Source organism: Pongo abelii, chromosome 6 (genome assembly GCF_028885655.2).
Source record: "Pongo abelii isolate AG06213 chromosome 6, NHGRI_mPonAbe1-v2.0_pri, whole genome shotgun sequence".
Classification (NCBI taxonomy): Eukaryota; Metazoa; Chordata; class Mammalia; order Primates; family Hominidae; genus Pongo; species Pongo abelii.
The window spans coordinates 35134145-35153376 of NC_071991.2; the positions used below are offsets into that span (position 1 = coordinate 35134145).

Genomic DNA, 19232 nt, shown 5'->3' on the forward strand with positions numbered 1-19232 from the left:
ATTCACTTGATTGGGCTTGAGCAGACCTTGAAGCACAAGTAAATTAGTGCGGAAGTGGCTCAAATGCCCATGTTCCCCATTCCTGCTATACTGCGTCTCTCTCCCAGTCTGAACCTATGGCTTCATGGCGAGTTCTCTATGATCAGTTGACAGAGGAAGAGCTCAGGCCTGGTTTACAGATGGTTCTCAACAATATGCAGGATCACCCAAAATTGGACAGCTATTGGACTACAGCCTCCTGCCTGGGACATCCCCGAAGGACAGTTGTGAAGGGAAATCTGAGTGGGGAAAACTTTGGGCAATGCATCAAAACTGTGCAATTGGAACGAATAATGGCCAGATGTGAAATTATATATTAATTCTTGGGCTGTCACCAGTGGTTTGGCTGGATATTCAGCGACTAGGGAAGATGATGATTGGAAAGTTGGTGACAAAGATATTTGGAGAAGAGGAATGTGGAAAGACCTCTCTGAATGGGCAGAAAGTGAAGATATGTGTGTCCCATGTGAATGTTCATGGGTGACTACAGCAAAGGGGAATTTTAATAAGGCAGGGGATGGGATGACCCCTTTTGTGGATACTGTCAGCCTTTCTCCTCAGCGACCACAGTCATGTCCCAATGTGCTCATGAACAACATGGCCATGGTGGTGGGCATGAGATTATGCATGGGTTCAGCAATATGGATTCCCATTCACTAAACCTTGTATGACTGTGGCCACCATTAAGTGCCCAGTCTGCCAACAACAGAAACCCACACTGAACCCTGTTACATGGCACCATTCTTTATGGTGATCAGCCAGCTACCTGGTGACAGGTTGATTACATTAGGCCCCATTCATCAGTGAATGGGAAGATTTTTGTTCTAAGTATTTCTTATTTAATGTTGTTACAAATATTTTTAAATTTTATTTTACAATTCATTGTTTTTAATACAGAGAAAAACATTTATTGTTCATAGACTATAGTTGGTGACTGCTTTTCAATCCAGTTGACAATTGTTTCATTTTAATTGGAATGTTTAAATTAATTGCGGTTAATTTAGTTATCAATATATTTGGATTTAAATCCAACATCTTGTCATTTCTATTTTTCCTATCTGTTCTTTGTAGCCCTTTTCCTTTTATTTTGCCTTCTTTAGATTGTGTCTTTTAAAAAATGATTCCTTTTCATAGCTCTACCTTGGTAGTTTCTTTATTATTTACATGTCACAATTATTATTCTATGTGGATTGATTTTCGGCATTCTCTTATGTATAATTTATCCTGGTTTTCTGTTCCTCAGATTTTCCTCTTTTAATTGATTAAACTTTTTTTTACCTTATTTTTCTGTTTGATGTTGTACACTTTAAATATTTATTTTAGTGGTTTTGCTTCAAGTTTAACATATGTACCAGGCAGCAGTCCTGAAAATTAGTTTATTTTACACTCCTGAAATATACAAGGCCTTAAGAACCTTTAACTCTCCTGACTTGCTTTTATCTTTCATTGTTTTAGTTTCTAGTATTTTAGTTCTATTCTTTTTATTTTTCTACTTGTTATTGTTTCAGAATATCAGTGTCTGTTTAGATTTACCCACAATTTTATTTATTTATTTGCTTTTGTTTGTATATTTTAGTCCTTCCTTCTCTTGTCATTTTTCTTCCAGAATTTACTGTGCCTCCCAGATCTGAGGATTCATTGGCTGTCAGCAGTTAAGAAACATTTTCAGCCAGAATTGTTTTGAAAATTCCCTTTTCTGCATTTGCTTTTCAGTTCAGTGGTACACTTGCAATAAATGCATTTTATGTAAATTATATCATATCTCAATGAAGTTATCTAAAATAATGAAATTTCTATTCACTGTAATTTGGATTTTCTCATTGATTTCTCCATCTCTCTTATACTATTGTAATATTTTTTTCCAGCTGTTTATGTTTTTCATGTTGAATATTATCTTCAGCTATTCATTGTGTTTCATTATTGTGGCTACATTTAGGTCTAATCTGCTGCTAAAGCTGTCTATTTAATTTTTAATTTCACTCCATTCATTATGTGTTTTCAAATAGTTTATTTTTCAAATGTGTTTTCTCTCTTTTCATGATATAAATTCCCTTATGTTTTCATTCCATTTTAAGCTTATATATTTTAAATACACTTTTAAAATCATTTTGTATTTTACGTAACTGATATTCACTTATCTGAATTGCTTGATGATCTAATTTGGCTGGTGTGGCTTCGATGTTTCTTCATTTCATTATTTACTTCATAATTCTGGTTGATAAAGCCGTGCTTTTTAGACCTTTATCAGTAAGTAGATAGCCACTTTGGTCTAAGAATTCATACTGGAGTTTTCCTCCTCCAACCTCTCTACCCTCCCTACCTCTACCACCCTCTAAGAATCCTTGTTTTCTCCCCTTTATAATCAAATTTAATTTCTTTGTCCACTGTGAATTAGGGACATAGCTATCATTAGGTTTGTAGTTTTCTCCTCAGTTTTAGCTCTCATTTCCTTTTTCTTCTTTCTCTCCCTTCCTTCCTACATTCTTGCTTTTCTTTTTCCCTCTTTCCCTCTCTTTCTTCCTTTTCTCCCACCCTCTCTTACTGTAGAAATGTGTCTACACAAAATCTGTGTTTCAATTAGGTGATTTTTGACAGGAGGTTTTTTCAGGGTATCTAGGACACCACAAGGTTAAAAATAGACATATTTTTCCTATTTTTAAATTTCATTTCTACCTGCCCACTCTCTGTCTTATCTGCTTTTTTCAATGAGAAATATACCACTTAAAAAAAACTTAATATGCCAGTTTACCTCTCTAATAATTTCAAAATATAGATTATAATTTGTCTTTAATCTTTCTTTTGAAGAGCCTAATTTTCTAGTGCAAGTTTCAGTTTCTGGAGAAAAAACAAAGTGAAGAATGGATTGTTTTGCTTTTTGCTTCAGGATTGAAGTTGTCCCTACATTGCAAAGTGAAAATTTTCTGATCTGAAGTTTTAGGATTAATTATGTTTCTTAGGAGTGAATTCCAGCTTTCATAGAATTCAAATTATAAAACCCTTACTTTCTTCCTCATTCCTTTGCTTTTGCTCTCAAATTTAGCTCAATCTCATATATCTCTGCCTAATTCAGTAATATGACATCACATTATTCCTGTTCTGATGTTCCTAACAAGAGAGGGACAATTTTGAGTTTCTGGTTAATCATTTTTTATAGTTATCTGTAGAGACTTTATGTTATAAAGTCTGTACACCCCTATCTCTTATTTGCATTCTGAGCATCAAAATAATACCTTTCCTACAAAAATTCACATTTGTCTCCAGTTCATTCAAGACAGGTTTGTGTTTCCATCTCCTTTTTAAAATTATTTTTCCAACCCCTTTTGATTATTACAGTCATTTATCCCAGAGATTCCCAAATATAGGTGTTAATCAGAGATATTCAAAGAACTCTATTTTATAGGTATAATATCTGTAACACCTTGTAAATACTAGTTCTCCCCTAGTGGATATTTGAGCCCTAGTTGGACTATAATCCTGTATGATACCTGTTGCCTATCCTAAAACACGCATAATGCTAGTTGCTGCCTTCTTGTTAGACTAATTAGTTAACTAATCTTGTTAGACTTCTTGTTAGGTGTGTTAGACCAATCTAGAACATATATTAAATATATAGACCAATCTAGAACATATATTTAATATATGTTAATGAGTCATATTTATTCACAATGAGCTTGGCATGGCCAGTAGGACAGATTGTAGTAATTAAAATAAGCTGTTCATTTTCATGCAAAAATGTGTATATTTTACAGATTGCTCATTGTTGAAACAGTAACAGGTTTTTTTTTTTGTTTCCTGAACCATCGACCAATTATTGTAAAACATAGTCCCCCCCATATGTACTTAATCCCTCTATAAAGCTTTTCTTTTCAGGGGACGTTTTTTTCAAAGGAGTCCCAGGGTTGCAGGGTGCATTCCAAAGGGGTACAAACTGAAGATGAATGGTTACTCATCTAGAAAGAGGGGAGCGACTCATCCCAGTTTCCTTTCTCTTCCTAGTGAATATCCAGGGTATATGAGGGAGAGAAAGTGAGGCATCCCTCTTTCTTTCATCCATCCTTGTATCCCTGAGTCTGGTGACTACGACAGGGTGCTGTCCATGGGTGTCAAAGCGGCTTTCACCCATATTAATGGGGTGCCCAAGGGGGTGGGAATATCTGCTCTTACCCACATACGCCCTATCCTCTCTGCTGTCAGTAGCCTTTGAGTTTTCTAGACCTCATTTATGTCATGGATACTAGAATGACATTTATCCATGAAACAGGAGGCTTGGCTTAATCAGCAGGAATTAGTTATGCTTACCTGCTCTGTGCCTTTTAACTTCCATTATTGTCTGCCTCTGGATCCCTTAGAACCGGTTTTCTTTCCTAGGGCTTTGACCTGAAGCTTGGAATTGAATTTGGGACAAAAATGTGTTTTGGGGGGACTCTTTATCATAAACTGAATGCTAAGGTGAAGCTGTAAAATTGAGTCCTCTTCCAACAAGGGAGAGAAAAGGATATCCTGTGACATGCCAAGAAAACTGGTGGCTATAGTTATGCTTGCTAAGATTTGGGTGATGGGTCTTGACTTTGTTTGGCTCCCTTGATCTTGCTTTCCCAAAAAGGAAAACTCTAGGTAATGGGCACCCTATTTATTCCTATCACCTGGCAGGATTTTCAGGATAGTTGCTCAGAACTAGAATATTGATCCAGATTTTTACATTACCCATACCCTTTTTCTCCTTCTGGTCTGCAGTCAGAGATTACTGGTTGGTTCACAGGAATAAGCAGGGTTACTCTAAAATGTAGGCAAAAACTTAAAAGCAACTAATGAGTGTAGATTTTGATGACAAATGTATGATAAGTTTTGAAACAGAATTTCTCTCTCTCTAGTCCTCATTTTTGTTAAAAACAAATCATGATAGGACTAGCTTGTTTGCAAAATAGACTTTAGTCTTATACTTGGCCTGATTATTTGCATAAAATGCAGCAAGAATATTTTTACATAGACCTTTTAGATTTGCTTTGATGGAACTCTGTTCCACAAGGAATCTCAGATAAGACTTTCTAAAGCCAAGCCCAGCCATGGGTTTGTACCCTCAAACCTGTGTGTTGGGCAAACTCCTCTCTTCTTGAGGTCCCTAGAGCATGGGATTCCTGGGCCTGTTAGAAACTGACATTCTTTACTTACCACAGGTTAGGAACCCTGTACGGGGACTGTGTACACAAGGTATGAGGCCAGTTTCTCCCATGGGACCTTTATCTGCAAGTTGAGCTTGATTCCTTAAAGGGAAGCATACCCTTCCAGTCAAAGCCTTGGTAAAACAACCAATTTCTCCAATTGCATTCCTGTTGCAAAAGAAAATGGATCCTTATTGTACTGATGCAAACAACTATATTGGCATAAATTAAGAATACTCAGAACTAGTTTCCAAATTCTGAAGAAGCCATGCACAGAGAGAGAGAGAGAAATATGCTCCAAATTTTGTTCATAGGAGTATAACTTACTCAATTATTAAATGTCATAAATAGCTCAAAATAAGCTTCCTTGACTCTGAAAAACAAAACAAGGATCAGCAATGTTCCAATCAAAAGTCGTTACTGAAAACATTACTTCAGTTTTCTATTAGTTCAGTCCATTCAGCTAACTCTTGTTTTGCTTGATATTTGTGAACATTTCAACTCTTCATGAGTCCTGTATATTTTTCTTTATTCCAATGTCAAAATCTCCAAAGTTTTCAGAAACCTGCATTTGAGACTGCCTGTCAAAGTTTTGTGGCTGATTATAAACCATCCTTTGAAGAGGATTAAAATAAGACAACAATTATCTGTGAATAATAAAATGTCCATGGTAGTTACAGTTAGAAACATGATTAACAAAGAAATTTGGTTATCTCTGTGGTTTATAATAACTTAGCATAACAACCTTAATTGTGATTGATAGCATATACTCAGAATTTTAGAAATCCCATACAATTTTGGAACACAAATTAACATTATTACATAAAATATAACCTAAAGAAGATTAAGCATCATTTTGGCAATCCCATGTACCTAAACATGTCAAATAATCTTGTTTACCACTCTTCTAGATGCTCCAGGGGCCCTCTGTAGCATCTAAAAGCTAGGTGTCGGGAAAGACAATTTTTGAAACTGAGGTTTGATTTGGGGAGGCCTGTTAAGTATGTTAGAGGTTTAAAACACTTGATGATATGAAAGAATTCCAAATTTCCATATTATTTATTTTTCCAAAATGATGACTTAGAATTTTTTTTAAAAGCAAAAACCTTATATAACCTTTTACAGATTTAGCTAAAGAGCAGATTAGTGCATTAAGAGTATTTTGTTATGCTTTTATTTTAATGCTTAATTTACAGAAAAGCCATATAATACTCTGTTGAATTTAATGTATTCACACATGAAATTTTTTTTGCAAGATTAATTTTTACAGTTCTTCCACAACTTGTTTGAACTTTTGGCTTTGTCTTATCTAATTCAAAACAATCCTTTAACCCTAGGCAAAAATTTACATTTTGATAACATCTGCATTTTACCAATAGTCTTTAAGGCTATTTTTATTTTTCAAAAATTAATGTCACGTGAACTAAAAGGTACCACAGCTTTTATTTTCCTTTTAAAAAATATTTGATCCAAGTGCTTATCCTTCTTTAAGTCAGTTAATTAGAGCTCTTTTTTATAGACATCACACACACACACACACACAACACATATATAACTACACAGAAAGGCAGAAGAAGATCCAGTAACTATGAGACTTTTTGTTTTCCAGTCTCCTAATTGGATTATTGGCCTCTGGATGGAACTCTCTAAGGCTAGGAAAGGCTTAAAGCAAGGCTAGGAAAGCATGCAGTTTCCAGCACCTAATAAACAGGTATAGCTGGAAGATAAAAACAGATTTTGAGAGGGATCTATCCACCTCTAATTGCTAGGGAAACAGAGGTCTCTCCCAAAATGGAATTTGTGGCACCTTTTCTGTTTTTCCCAAGGAGTCCCAGGCCATGAGAAATTATCTTGGGGCCTCTCATGCACACATTAAGATAGGCAAGGCAAAATGGAGAAAAATAGTTTAGTCGACTGAAAAAAAAATCTTTTTCCAGGAAAATAAAGTTTAGGAAGAGAAAAATCATAAAGGCCTTTTAAATATACTTATAACTTGGATATCCACTTTGAATTAAGCTGAGTACTCTTTAAAAAAATCCTTTTAAATCCCTTATTACCTGACTTTATCCATGCCAAACAGCCAATATTTGTAGCTTTGAAACTTTATCAAAGGTAATCTCCCAGGTGCTCAGAGAGAGGAAAATTCAAGGTGGTTTGTGGAGGGGAAGAGAATCAACAAATGTCAAAGGTCACACAGATATCAAACCAGAAAGGACTCACTCCCTAAGCCAAGATTGAACCCAGGCCGCCATTGTAAAATGTTGGGGGCTAAAAGCACTGCCACCTGCTTACAGGTCATGCTTCCAAGGACATAAAACAAGATGAAGGCCTGCAGCGAAGTTTGCCACTGACCAGTTTACCAGACTGTCTTTAATAGAGGGCCTATGGAGTCCTGGGCCCATATCCCATCCTAAGGTATCCCTCTTTTTGACAGAACCGTAAAGACATGTAAAGCACTCCAGATTGGCTATAACTTAAGACCAGCCTCACAAATCCTTTTTCATAAATAAAACTTTATGGAGAATATAAACAGTAATAGTTGGGGTCCTGGCCTAGTAAAATATCTTCTAAAAGGAAAAAAGCCTTTCGCATAAAAGTTAACTCTTGACCTGGTGGAGAATAAAAAAAGAAAAACAGCTTAAAGTTCAGGGCTGTGTTAACTGAGGGAAGAACCTCTTATTCTTATGTGAATGGTTCTTCCAACAAGGAGGGAAACTTAATTGCTGTTTCTTCCCTGGGGCTGGAACAGAGCTGGACTTCTTGGCCAAGGGAGGGGAAGACACTGGATACACACATGGCAGGGAATGCTGGCCAGCTTGCCACGCAGGACCCTTTGGGCATGGGCCCCAGCCCCAGCTGGGAGGGAAGGGGGAATGGGGTGCTGCTGCTTGCCTTTCAGTCCCTTGGGTGCCTGCGGCCATTGTGGTGGGGTGGTGCCATTACACTTCTGCAAAAAGAAGGAAAATGCCATAGAAAAGGCTGGGTTAGACCAAGGTTGACATTCCTGACCCCCAAGAGCAATGAGGGGTGAGGGATGCAGTTTCTTCTACTCTGAGAAGTCCAAGGACAAAAAGGCTCAGATACAAGAGGGGACAAGATGCTTTGGTCTGCATTTTACTCACCTTTCCTTATGTCCCCACATGGGCCACCAAAATGATACAAGATATTTTTCTCCTTAGTTCAGCTAAAATCTAGGTCCTTATCACACAACCAGGAAGAATTAGGTGCATGGACACATTGAAAGTTTGAGGAGAGCGGAATTTATTAAAGAAAGCTCTCAGTGAAGAAAAAGGGGTTCTGCCAGCAGGCTCTCAACTCACAGATTGAATACCAGGTCACCACACACACCAGCTGAAGAGGCCAGGCCCCTTCTCACTGCTTAAGGCATGAATCCCCGGTGGCTGCACCCCATTTTCCCAGTGTGCAGGCAGGCCCCCAGTCTGTTGCCAGCATGTGCAGACAAGACCCTGGGCAGGTTCCCACATCTGCACAAAAGCATCTGATGTAAACACTTGTGGGGTGGGTTGGGGATTCTCCAGGGATCCTCCCTTATCTGCCTCCTGCATCTATCACTAGGTTTTCTCAGGTCTAACTTCATTTAGGTTTTTTTTTTTTTTTTTTTGCATGAGATATTAGGAAGCCTAATTAGGCTCTGTGTGACATAATCTGAGTGGTTAGGAATGTGTCTCCTGACACTTTTAATTATAGTCTCAAATTTAAATGCAATTAATTTCATAACACATTTATACATATTTTGAGTATCCTTTATCTGAAATGGTTGGAACCAGAAGTATTTTAGATTTCAGATATTTTCAGATTTTGAAATACAGTAAGTCTTCACTTAATTTCATCAATAGGCTTCTGGAAACTGCAACTTTAAGCAAAATGACATATAACAAAACAAATTTTACCACAGGCTAAATGATATAAACAAGAGTTAAGTTGCTCTGGCATATTTCCGGTTGCAAAAATATCACCACATTTTGAAATAAAGACCCAAAACATTTTTAATGTTAAACATTGAAATAAATGTGAGAAATACATATATTTAAGAAAGAGTAATAAAAACAAAGTGTAATAATTATTTACTTGTTCCAGTTCAGTGTCACAGGTGGCTGGAGCCTATTCAGGTAGCTCAGGGCTCAAGGTGGGAACCAACGCTGGACAGGATACTGTTCCATCACAGGGTGCACTCACACACATCCACACTTACTCCCAGGGGGCCAATTTAGTCATGCCAATTAATGTAACGTGCATCTTTGAGATGTGGGAGGAAACCAGAGTACCTGGAGAAAACTCATGCAGACATGGGGAGAACATGCAGACTCCACATGCACAGTGGCCTAGCTAGGAAGCATTTTTTTTCTCTTCAACATTATAATAAGATGACATTGAAGGAAAGGACATTATTTGAGGACCTGCTGTATTTGCATATATATAAAATGAGATATCATGGGGATGGAACCCAAATCTAAATAGAAAATTTATTTATGTTTTATATATACCTTATACTAGGGGTCCCCAATCCCCAGGCCTCGGACCAGTACCAGTCCATGGCCTGATAGGAAACAGGCCACACAGCAGAAGGAGAGTAGCAGCAAGTGAACGTTACTGCCTGAGCCCCGCTTCCTGTCAGATCAGTGACAGCATTAGATTCTCACTGGATCACAAACCCTATTGTGAACTCCACATGCAAGGGATCTAGGTTGCATGCTCCTTATGAGAATCTTAATGCCTGATTATCTAAAGTAGAACAGTTTCATCCCAAAAACATCCTGCCACCCTGGTCTGTGAAAAAACTGTCTTCCATAAAACCATTCCCTAGTGCCAAAAAGGTTATGAACCACTGCCTTATACAGATAACCTGAAAATAATTTTATGCAATATTTTAAGTTACTTTATGTGTGAAACAGAGTTATTATTTTATCACCCTTTGTGGGTGTTTTTGCATGGGAGAACCTGGACATTATAGAAATTGTAATGGAAGAGATGTAATTTACAAGATATTGGAAGAACTCAGTAGACATGAGGTGCACCATTAGTAGTTATAGATCAGCCTGTGTGGTCCATTTATCCCTGGGGCTCCTGACTAGATTGGAGGTGCAAGTTAGTCTGACAGAATGGAGTAGAACTAACTAGCTTGTAGCAGTTTGAATTTATGCATACCTCATACTTGAATGCATAGATCTTAGCAGTCAGAGAAGTCTAAGGCTCTTGTTAATTTTAGGAGGCAAGCCAGTATAATTATTACAAACATAAAGATAATTATAGATCAGAATGATGCTTTATTTTTTTGGACTTAATTTTTGAAACAGAGCTAGAAGTTATATTTTTTCTTGTTTTTAAATTAAATTTTTCTTTGTGAAAAGAGTTGATGTTGTGCCTCAGGGTAAGCTTCTTACAGATGCTTATAATATATTATTTTAAAGTACATTACATTTCTTAATCAATTTCAAAGAGCTTTCTTGATTTTGCTCGTATACTTATCCATATATTATTCAAAATACAAAGGGACCAAAAAGAAATCTTCAAATGATTTCTTTGCATTGTAATTGGAAATGCATTTGGAAATATTTGATGTGTATAGATGACATCTTTTCAGTTTTGTGTGTTTTATTTATAGTCTGTGAGTGCAAGAAAAAATGACCTTGAGACTTTGTTTTCTTCAAATTCTAAATCCACATGCATCCTTATTTGTTCTAAAATTACATTTTTTATGGCTAACAGTTTATCAAATTGTATTTATATTCTAGGCTAAAAATCTCATAGAGAGATTTTTTAATCAACAAGTGGAAATTCTTGGCAGACGTGCAGAACAATTACCTCAAATATACTATATTGAAGGTACTCTCCAAATGGTTTGGATTAATCGCTGCTTTCCAGGGTATGGAATGAATATCCAGCAACATCCAAAATGTCCTGAGTGCTGTGGTACGTAATGAATTATGATTTCATGTTTTATATTGTTGAAAATTTACTTATTTTCATTAAGCCTAAGTGAATGCCTATCACTTATTTTTACTATCATTTAGGTATTTTTTCATAGTTTATTTAAAGTAGTGTTATTTGAAAAGTGAATCTAAAGATGTGAAAGAAAAACAGTCTGACTTAATTTTGGCCTTGGTATTAATATTACAGCAAGGGAGTTTAGGATCATTAGGCAGTTATCTGGGAGGAAACACAAATAATAATAGTTATGAGTCACTTAGAATTCCTGACTTTAAAAAAAGCCAATTAATATATCTTTTAGAATCTATTATTGATGAGTTTAGGTTTGTATAGTCTACAGTAGATATCTTTGTGACTTTTTCCTTCCTTTTGAAATAAGTATATGAATTGTTTTATTACCAATTGTTTTTTCTAACTTCTGGTCCTAGCACTACAGGATCTGAGCTGCTCTCTGACATTCATTCTTTCTTTTTCATCTTTACTGTAGAAGAGAGTTCTGTAGAGGCTGTTGACTTAGATTGAGCACATGAATTCAAAGTCTTTGCATTTCTATTATTGAGAGATTAATGGGCCAATTAATTTTCAGTCTTAAAAGAGTTTTAAAAATGTATACTAATATCACTAAATTTATACCTGTCTTAGTCTGTTTCATATTGCCATAAGAGAATACTTAAGCCTTGATAGTTTATAAAGGAAAAAAGTTTATTTGTCTCACGATTCTGATGGCTGAGAAGTTTGAGATTGAGCATTCAGTGAGGGTCTTCCTTTTGCTTTGTTTTCTTTGACTTGGCTAGAGTTATCTTTATAATTTTTTTGTGTTTCATTATTGTTTAAATATATGAAGTTTCACAAAAATATATTACACAGGTATATTAGGAAATAGAATACAAATTAAACAAATGACTTCCAACTGTTAACTTTGTAACTATTTTTACAATCAGTGATTATATATATCATATGTATTATATATTATATATAATATATAATTATATATGATCTATATATAACATATATAAATATTTCTAATTTGTATATAAATATATATTACATTATATATAAGTATATAATATATAACTTACATTATATGATAGAAATAATCAGTGATATTTAAAATCAGTGATTTTATATATATAAAATAATATATATAATCACAATTTTAAAAATAGTTACAAAGTTAACAGTTGGAAGTTATTTATTTGTTTAATTTGTATCCTATTTCCTAATATACCTTTGTACTATATTTTTGTGAAAGTTCATATATTTAAATAACAAAACACAAAAAGTTATAAAGATAACTCTAGCCAAATCAAAGAAAACAAAGTAAAAGGAATAGTCAGTAGTCTATTTTATGAAAAGGCTTTTAATCTAACTTAAATTGCAGAAAGAAAGGACAAAAGAACAATTAGAAATGACTTAATGAGAATGATATTGCTATGATTTGGATATGCTTTGTTTGTTCCCACAAAATCTCATGTCTAAATTTAATTCCAAATGTGGTAATGTTGGGATGTAAAGTGTAGTGGGAGAGGTTTGGGTTGTGGGAGCAGATCTCTCATGAATAGATTAATACTCTCCCTCAGGGGTGACTGAGTTCTAATTCTGTTAGTTCCTGTGAGAGCTGGCTATACAAAAGAGGCTGGCACCTGCCCCCCTCTCTGGCTTCCTCTCTCACCAAGTGATTTCTGCACACTCAGGCTCCCTTTCACCTTCTGCCATGGGTGGAAGCAGCCCGAGGCCCTCACCAAATGCCCAGTCTCAAACTGTTCAGCCATCAGAATCGTGAGACAAATGAACTATATTTTCCTTTATAAACTATCCAGGCTTAAATATTCTCTTATGGCAATATGAAACAGACTAAGACAGATGTAAATTTAGTGATATTACTATAAATTGTTTAAACTCTTTTAAGACTGAAAAATTAATTTTTATATTGTTTTATATAATATATGTTATATATTATATATTTATATTACATGTTATATATTATATTATATTATTTTATATTATATAATACATAACATATTATAATACAATTTAATTTTATTAGTTAAATTATAATATAATTTGATATATAATTATAATATAAATATAATATATAATTATAATATAAAATTATATTATAATGATATATAATATATAGTATAAATATATAAATATATATTTATCTATTATATAATATATGATATATATCCAGAACACAGATATGTAATATACATAATATCTAATATCTAATATATTATATTATATATATTTTATATATATATATAACTCCAGAACACAGATAAGGATAAAGAAAAACATAGAAATACCCAAAAAATAAACTGGAACATAGTAGTTAAGCTGTCTATTACATATATTTATATCATTATTCAAAAAAGACTTAAACTAAAATTGTTAAAATATTTGCATCTCCTCAATTATAAGTAGTTTGAAATTGTCAAACATAGCTCTTTCAAGTGAAGTAGTAGCTTTGAATGTCAGAATTACACATAATTTTATCATTAAAATTTTTTTTTGTATTTAAAAACTTTGGGTAACAACACAATTGTAATGTTTTCTAATTTCACCATGTAATGATTACACTCAACTTATTATGTACTACACTATTTGATCAAGGTAATTAATTGTTTTTATTCCCGTCATAAGAAGTATATGAGAAAATTTAACATGAATCTCAAAAATATTTTCTGTCTCTAAAATACTGTTTTGTGCTCCTGAATATTTGATCTCTGCCCACGGAGTTTATATACTTAAGAGATGCATCCATGAAACAATTAGGGAACAAGAGACTATTAAGGGAAAAAATGCAAGAAGATTATATAAAGAAAATTGAGTTTGCAATAGGATAGATCACAAGGGTTCAATGTAATTGTGATACGGCTTTCTTGGTGAGACTTGTCTTTGAGTCTTGAGGAAGTTACTTTGCAGGATACCAGGATAGCAAGTACCATCCAAGCAATAGCATGAATGAGCATCAAGTTTATGGGGGGGAATTTTGCTTAAATAAAATAAAATTTATTTTTTGGATTTTTTCATCATTGGTCAATAGACTTATTAATTAGTGAGTTGCTAAATTTCATTTTGTGCCATCTTATGGTTAATAAACATTTTAATTTATAATTATCTTTGTGTTATCATTCCTGTAAGCTATTAAGCAAGATTCAGTTCCCTTAATGTAACATTCGGGAACCCATAGGATAACAATAATTTTTGTTTATTTCACAGAAGGTTATCACCCTAACATTTTAGAAAAGCATGTAACTACTCAAAAAGATACTTAAATCATTCTCTGAATAGAAAATGATTTAACAAATTACCCTGTATTTTAAATTAGGATGACACTAGTTAAAAGACAAAATTAATATAGTAAATGAATTTAAAATTTATTCAAGTATGAAACTGACTACTAGATAAAATGATGATGAGCTCATAAAATATATGAGGTATCTCATGAAACAACTTCTGTCCAGAATAAAATGATATACCATGTTTATATTCAACAAACAAGATTGAGACAAAGCATTTTATGACATAAGGGAAGTTTGTTTACTTTCTCCATAGTAGGTGAAATAAGCACCAGATTTGTTCTTTTCTTTCTGGAAGACAAAACTTGTTTCCTTATAAATTAGTGAAGACTTAACATTTCTACGTATATTATTTTTCTTTTTCCTAACTTATTTAGTACTTTTAAATTAATTTATACTGAAAAGCTTCTCTGTGATTTGACATTTACCATTGCTTATTATGTACATCATTTTGTTAATCAGTTTTGGCACTTTAAAGAGAGACTTATTAAATTTGTGAATTATCAGTGTCTTATAATCTTATAAATTATATAATATACTACAACCAAAGACTAGCCAAATATTACATTGTTTTTAAAAGAATTTTGTTAAAACACAGATTCTGAAATGCTTTACTTTTCAATTTCTATTATATTTTTGTATAGCTTGTATATTCAACTTCCCCCATTTTATTTCTGCTAATTTTTTAAAAAAAAAACAAAAAACAAAAAACAAACAAACTTGTAGGTCAAGTAACATTCTTTGACATAATACCCCAGATCCCTTCCTATTTTTTTCTCTCTAAACTATGGCAGTGGTTTTAAAACTCTTAGGTGTATCAGAATTTCCTGGAGATTTTCTCAAAACATATCCAATACTTAGGAATCAGACATCTACATTTATAAGCTTCCTAGGTGATTCTTACATACACTGAGTTTGAGATATCTGAGTATTAATGTTGATAAGGCAACACACAGAATGTCAGAATATTAGTTTTGATAAGGCAGTACCTTGATAGGATGCCCGTGCTTCTGCTGAGGTAGCAGACTGTTTGCCACTGATTATTATGGATTAAATGTGTAGCTCAATAATAGATTAGACAACTTTTTTTCCTATTGCTTTCTCTTTTTTTAAAAAAAGAATAGCTATTGCTGATTCAAGCCTTTTGATAATCACATGGAAATTCCAGCAGGGAGTTCTTTCACTGTGACACGGTATCTGTGTGTGTGAACAGAAATGATTAAGTTGCAGGTTAGCATATTTAATCATCTTGAGATGGTTTTATTAATAAAGTGTACATTGGTACTTTAACTATGCAGGAAAAACAAATTGTTTAGTAGGTAAAAATGTTTTTAAATAAAGCATTTCAGAGTCAATAAATTTATCCTAAAGACTTGCATCCCTGAACCCTTGTTTTGATTTTACATCAGAAGATCAGAGAGAAAAAAAGTTTCCTTTGCGTCGTTCTCACTACATGTATTTAAATAGTTCTATTATCAGTACGAAATAAAACTCATCCGCCTTTTCGACCCACAAAGACATTGTTCTTATTTTGAATCATTATATTTCTGAAGAAACTAAATAATTGAAAAATCATGGCCAATGGATAGGTCATTCTATGGATTAGCAGTGTGGAATGCCCAGATTTTCCTTAAATAGATACATTTTTATTTATTTATTTATTTATTTGGAGACGGAGTCTTGCTCTGTCGCCCAAGCTGGAGTGCAGTGGCGGGATCTGGGTTCATGCCCTTCTCCTGCCTCAGCCACCCGAGCAGCTGGGACTACAGGCGCCTACCACCATGCCCGGGTAATTTTTTGTGTTTTTAGTAGAGACGGGGTTTCACCATGTTAGCCATGATGGTCTCAATCTCCTGAGCTCGTGATCTGCCCGCTTCCGCCTCTCAGAGTGCTGGGATTACAGGTGTGAGCCACTGCGCCGGCCGATACGTTTATTTTCAGTAAAAGCAGTCCATGTAATTTGAAAAACTTATTTGAGTGAAACTGTCTTACATATGTTGAAGAATTAACAATATCATAAAGACTTACTGGGTCAAAATCTAAAAAACAAAAATTAGTGCTTCTCCTGGCCATGATGAAGTAGCTTATAGCAGACAAAAGCTCTTTCTGGAAAAACTAGAAACGTCTAATAAAATTTAAAAATTACTCATTCTATTAAAGACATTGGTAAAATGTCAGGGCATAAGGATTCAAGAGGCAGCATAGCTCCCTTCCTTTCTGTCATGGATAGAAGGGGGTGTGTGGAAATGCATGACAGTTACCAAAAGGCAATAGGATGACATGTTTATGTGCTGAAATCAAACAGTTGTCAACTTATAATGCTATACCTGATGGAAATATCATCATACATGATGGAAAATGAGAACACCATTTGACATAATAAAAGAGAGAATTGCTGTAGGCAAATCTACACTCAAAAAAGGACTAAAGGGAATTTTTCAGTTAGTTTAAAATGATCCCAGGCAGAAACATGTTCATGCAGGATGGCATAAGGCGCAATGGAAAGGAAAAACATAGAGATAAATGTAAATAAATATTGACTACACAAAAATATATAATGCTTTATGTGCTTAAAATATGTAGAACTAAATATATATGATCATGGTAACACCAAAAGCAAGGAGGAGTAAATAAAATGTTTTCAGTTTCAACCATTGTCTAGAACTGGTATAAGTAATGATTGGTATTAGATTGTAATAGTAGATTAAGATGCATGATGTATTCTTTAGGACAGCCACTAAAAGATAGTAAAATAGTATGTATATAACAATTAGTAGGTAGAAAAAAAGTTACCCCAAAACTCCACTTTATTTATCCAAAAGAAGCCAAGTTGGAAAGGGGACAAAAAAGTACAATTGGAACAAAAAATACTTCACTGAAACGATCAATTTAAATTCAGTGTGTATGGCTCAGAGTCCCATGTCTACTGCCTCTTCTCCTGAGATACTGGAGACCCCAGGTGACTCTTATGAAGCGTTTGTGACCTGTTAACTGAAGGAATTAGATTAGTATGCAGGATGCCAGGACATCCTGGAAGCCAAAAAATGATAGCAGAATAGAGGCTTTGCCAGCACACCTCACCCACTTGGAAATAGCAAAATAGTGTATAGAGATTCACACTGAGAATTTTTATCCAAGGAAGAACACGGGAGTTCAATATAAAAGCGAAAGAAAACTTTGTATTCTGGGAAAAGAAGATGGGCAGTAGCCCACATGATGAGGTCCAGTGAAAAATTGTGTGAAAGCCCAGTACCTGAGAGGGAGAGTGTCTCTGTGATACACATTCCCACTGGGTAGCCAGGCAATCCAGGCCACAGCAGAGCTCCTTGACCCTCCCAAACCCTGAATCTGACTTGGGGAGCAGTCAGGAAACTATGAGAAGGAACAGCACTGGGAAGTGTACCAAACATGCTCCCAGACCTGGGCACCAAAAGAGGAGGCCATTCCTTTTCCTAGATCCTAGTGAGTTGCTTGGGAACATGCCAGTTAGCACCAGTGGCAGTCACTGTTTTTGAGAATCTCAGACTGGGGATTGGCACTCTGGTCTTGAGGAAGGTAGGAGCCCCCATAGCCAGAACTGACAGATGAGTATGACACCCCTGACCCCTGCCACCTTCATGGAACTGTAGCAGGAAGCTATTTGCCTGAGTTTTGCAGACTGAAAGCAAACTGCTTGTGACTTAACTTGTTGTCCCCACTTGCTGCCAAGGTCAGGGCATGGGAGGGAATGCCACTGGGTCTAGAGGATAAAAGCAAAGTGGGTCCTACAACTGCTCACTAGGCTGTGGAGCCAGTCACTCATTTCCCCATGCTGGGTCTTTGGCATGGCAGCAGTTCTTCCACTCCTCAATGGGACATTTCTCTAGGGACCTGAGAACTGCTCCCTGACCCGCATCAGATCTGGTGCTTGCATGCCCCACACTGGGGGTCTTGAGTGCAGGTTTGCCCAGCTCAGTCCTGCCCAGCTTGGCCTCTTGCCTGGGCTGGGCAAACCTGCACTCAAGTCCCCCAATGCAGGGGATGCCAAGCACCAGATCTGATGCTATTTCATTGCTTTGTCTTAAAGTCTTGTTAGAAAGTAGTTTGAGACTACAGAAACATGCGTATTCATCAGACATTTCCCAAATGTATGGACAAAGTTTAACATCAAATGATGAACTAATTTTAGCATCCAGTGATAATTCCTGCATGTGACAATTGTTTCTGTGTTGTTTGCCTAATGGCAGTTTCTGTATTCATTATTCTATATTTATTGATTATAATTCTACTCTAAGGGAGAGTTATATTCTCTCCCAATTTATTGTTTTTTTGCCATTATGGATTTATGAATATTTTTTAGTTATTTTTCATTGCCATCATTATTATGTTGTTCAAGTTATCCAAAATTTCACCATTATAGTTTCTGTAAAGTAAAATTTGTACTCATGAAATATACCTTCATTATTTTTTGAGCAGTTTCTCACTTTATGGCATCATAACATGTTCCAGGCCTGCCTTTTAATTATCCTGCCCAAACTTTCTCATTAACCATGTCTCCCAGAAGCTCTGCTTTTTTTTATTGGTAAATTATACATGGCATAAAATATACAATTTTAACAATTTTTAAGTGTAAAATTCAGTAGTGGTAAGTACATTCACAATATTGTGCAATCATCACCACTATCCATTTAGGATCCTTTTTGTATGGCTATCAAAAATTGTATTAATTAAACAATAACTCCATTAGCCCTTCCCTTCATCTCCCAGTATTCTTCATTCTATTTTCGGTCTGTATGAATTT

The 19232-nt window shown here is 35.0% G+C and overlaps 1 protein-coding gene across 3 annotated transcripts in view; it reads left to right on the forward strand.

Annotated features, from left to right (window-relative positions):
* The window catches only part of ZPBP (zona pellucida binding protein), a 141562-nt gene that overhangs the window by 96198 nt on the left and 26132 nt on the right, over window positions 1-19232 (forward strand). For all 3 annotated transcript variants that reach the window (XM_024249912.2, XM_054559195.1, XM_024249913.2), the window contains one exon: window positions 10952-11129. In XM_024249912.2, the coding sequence (XP_024105680.1) occupies window positions 10952-11129 (178 nt within the window). The remainder of the gene's footprint in view (window positions 1-10951; window positions 11130-19232) is intronic.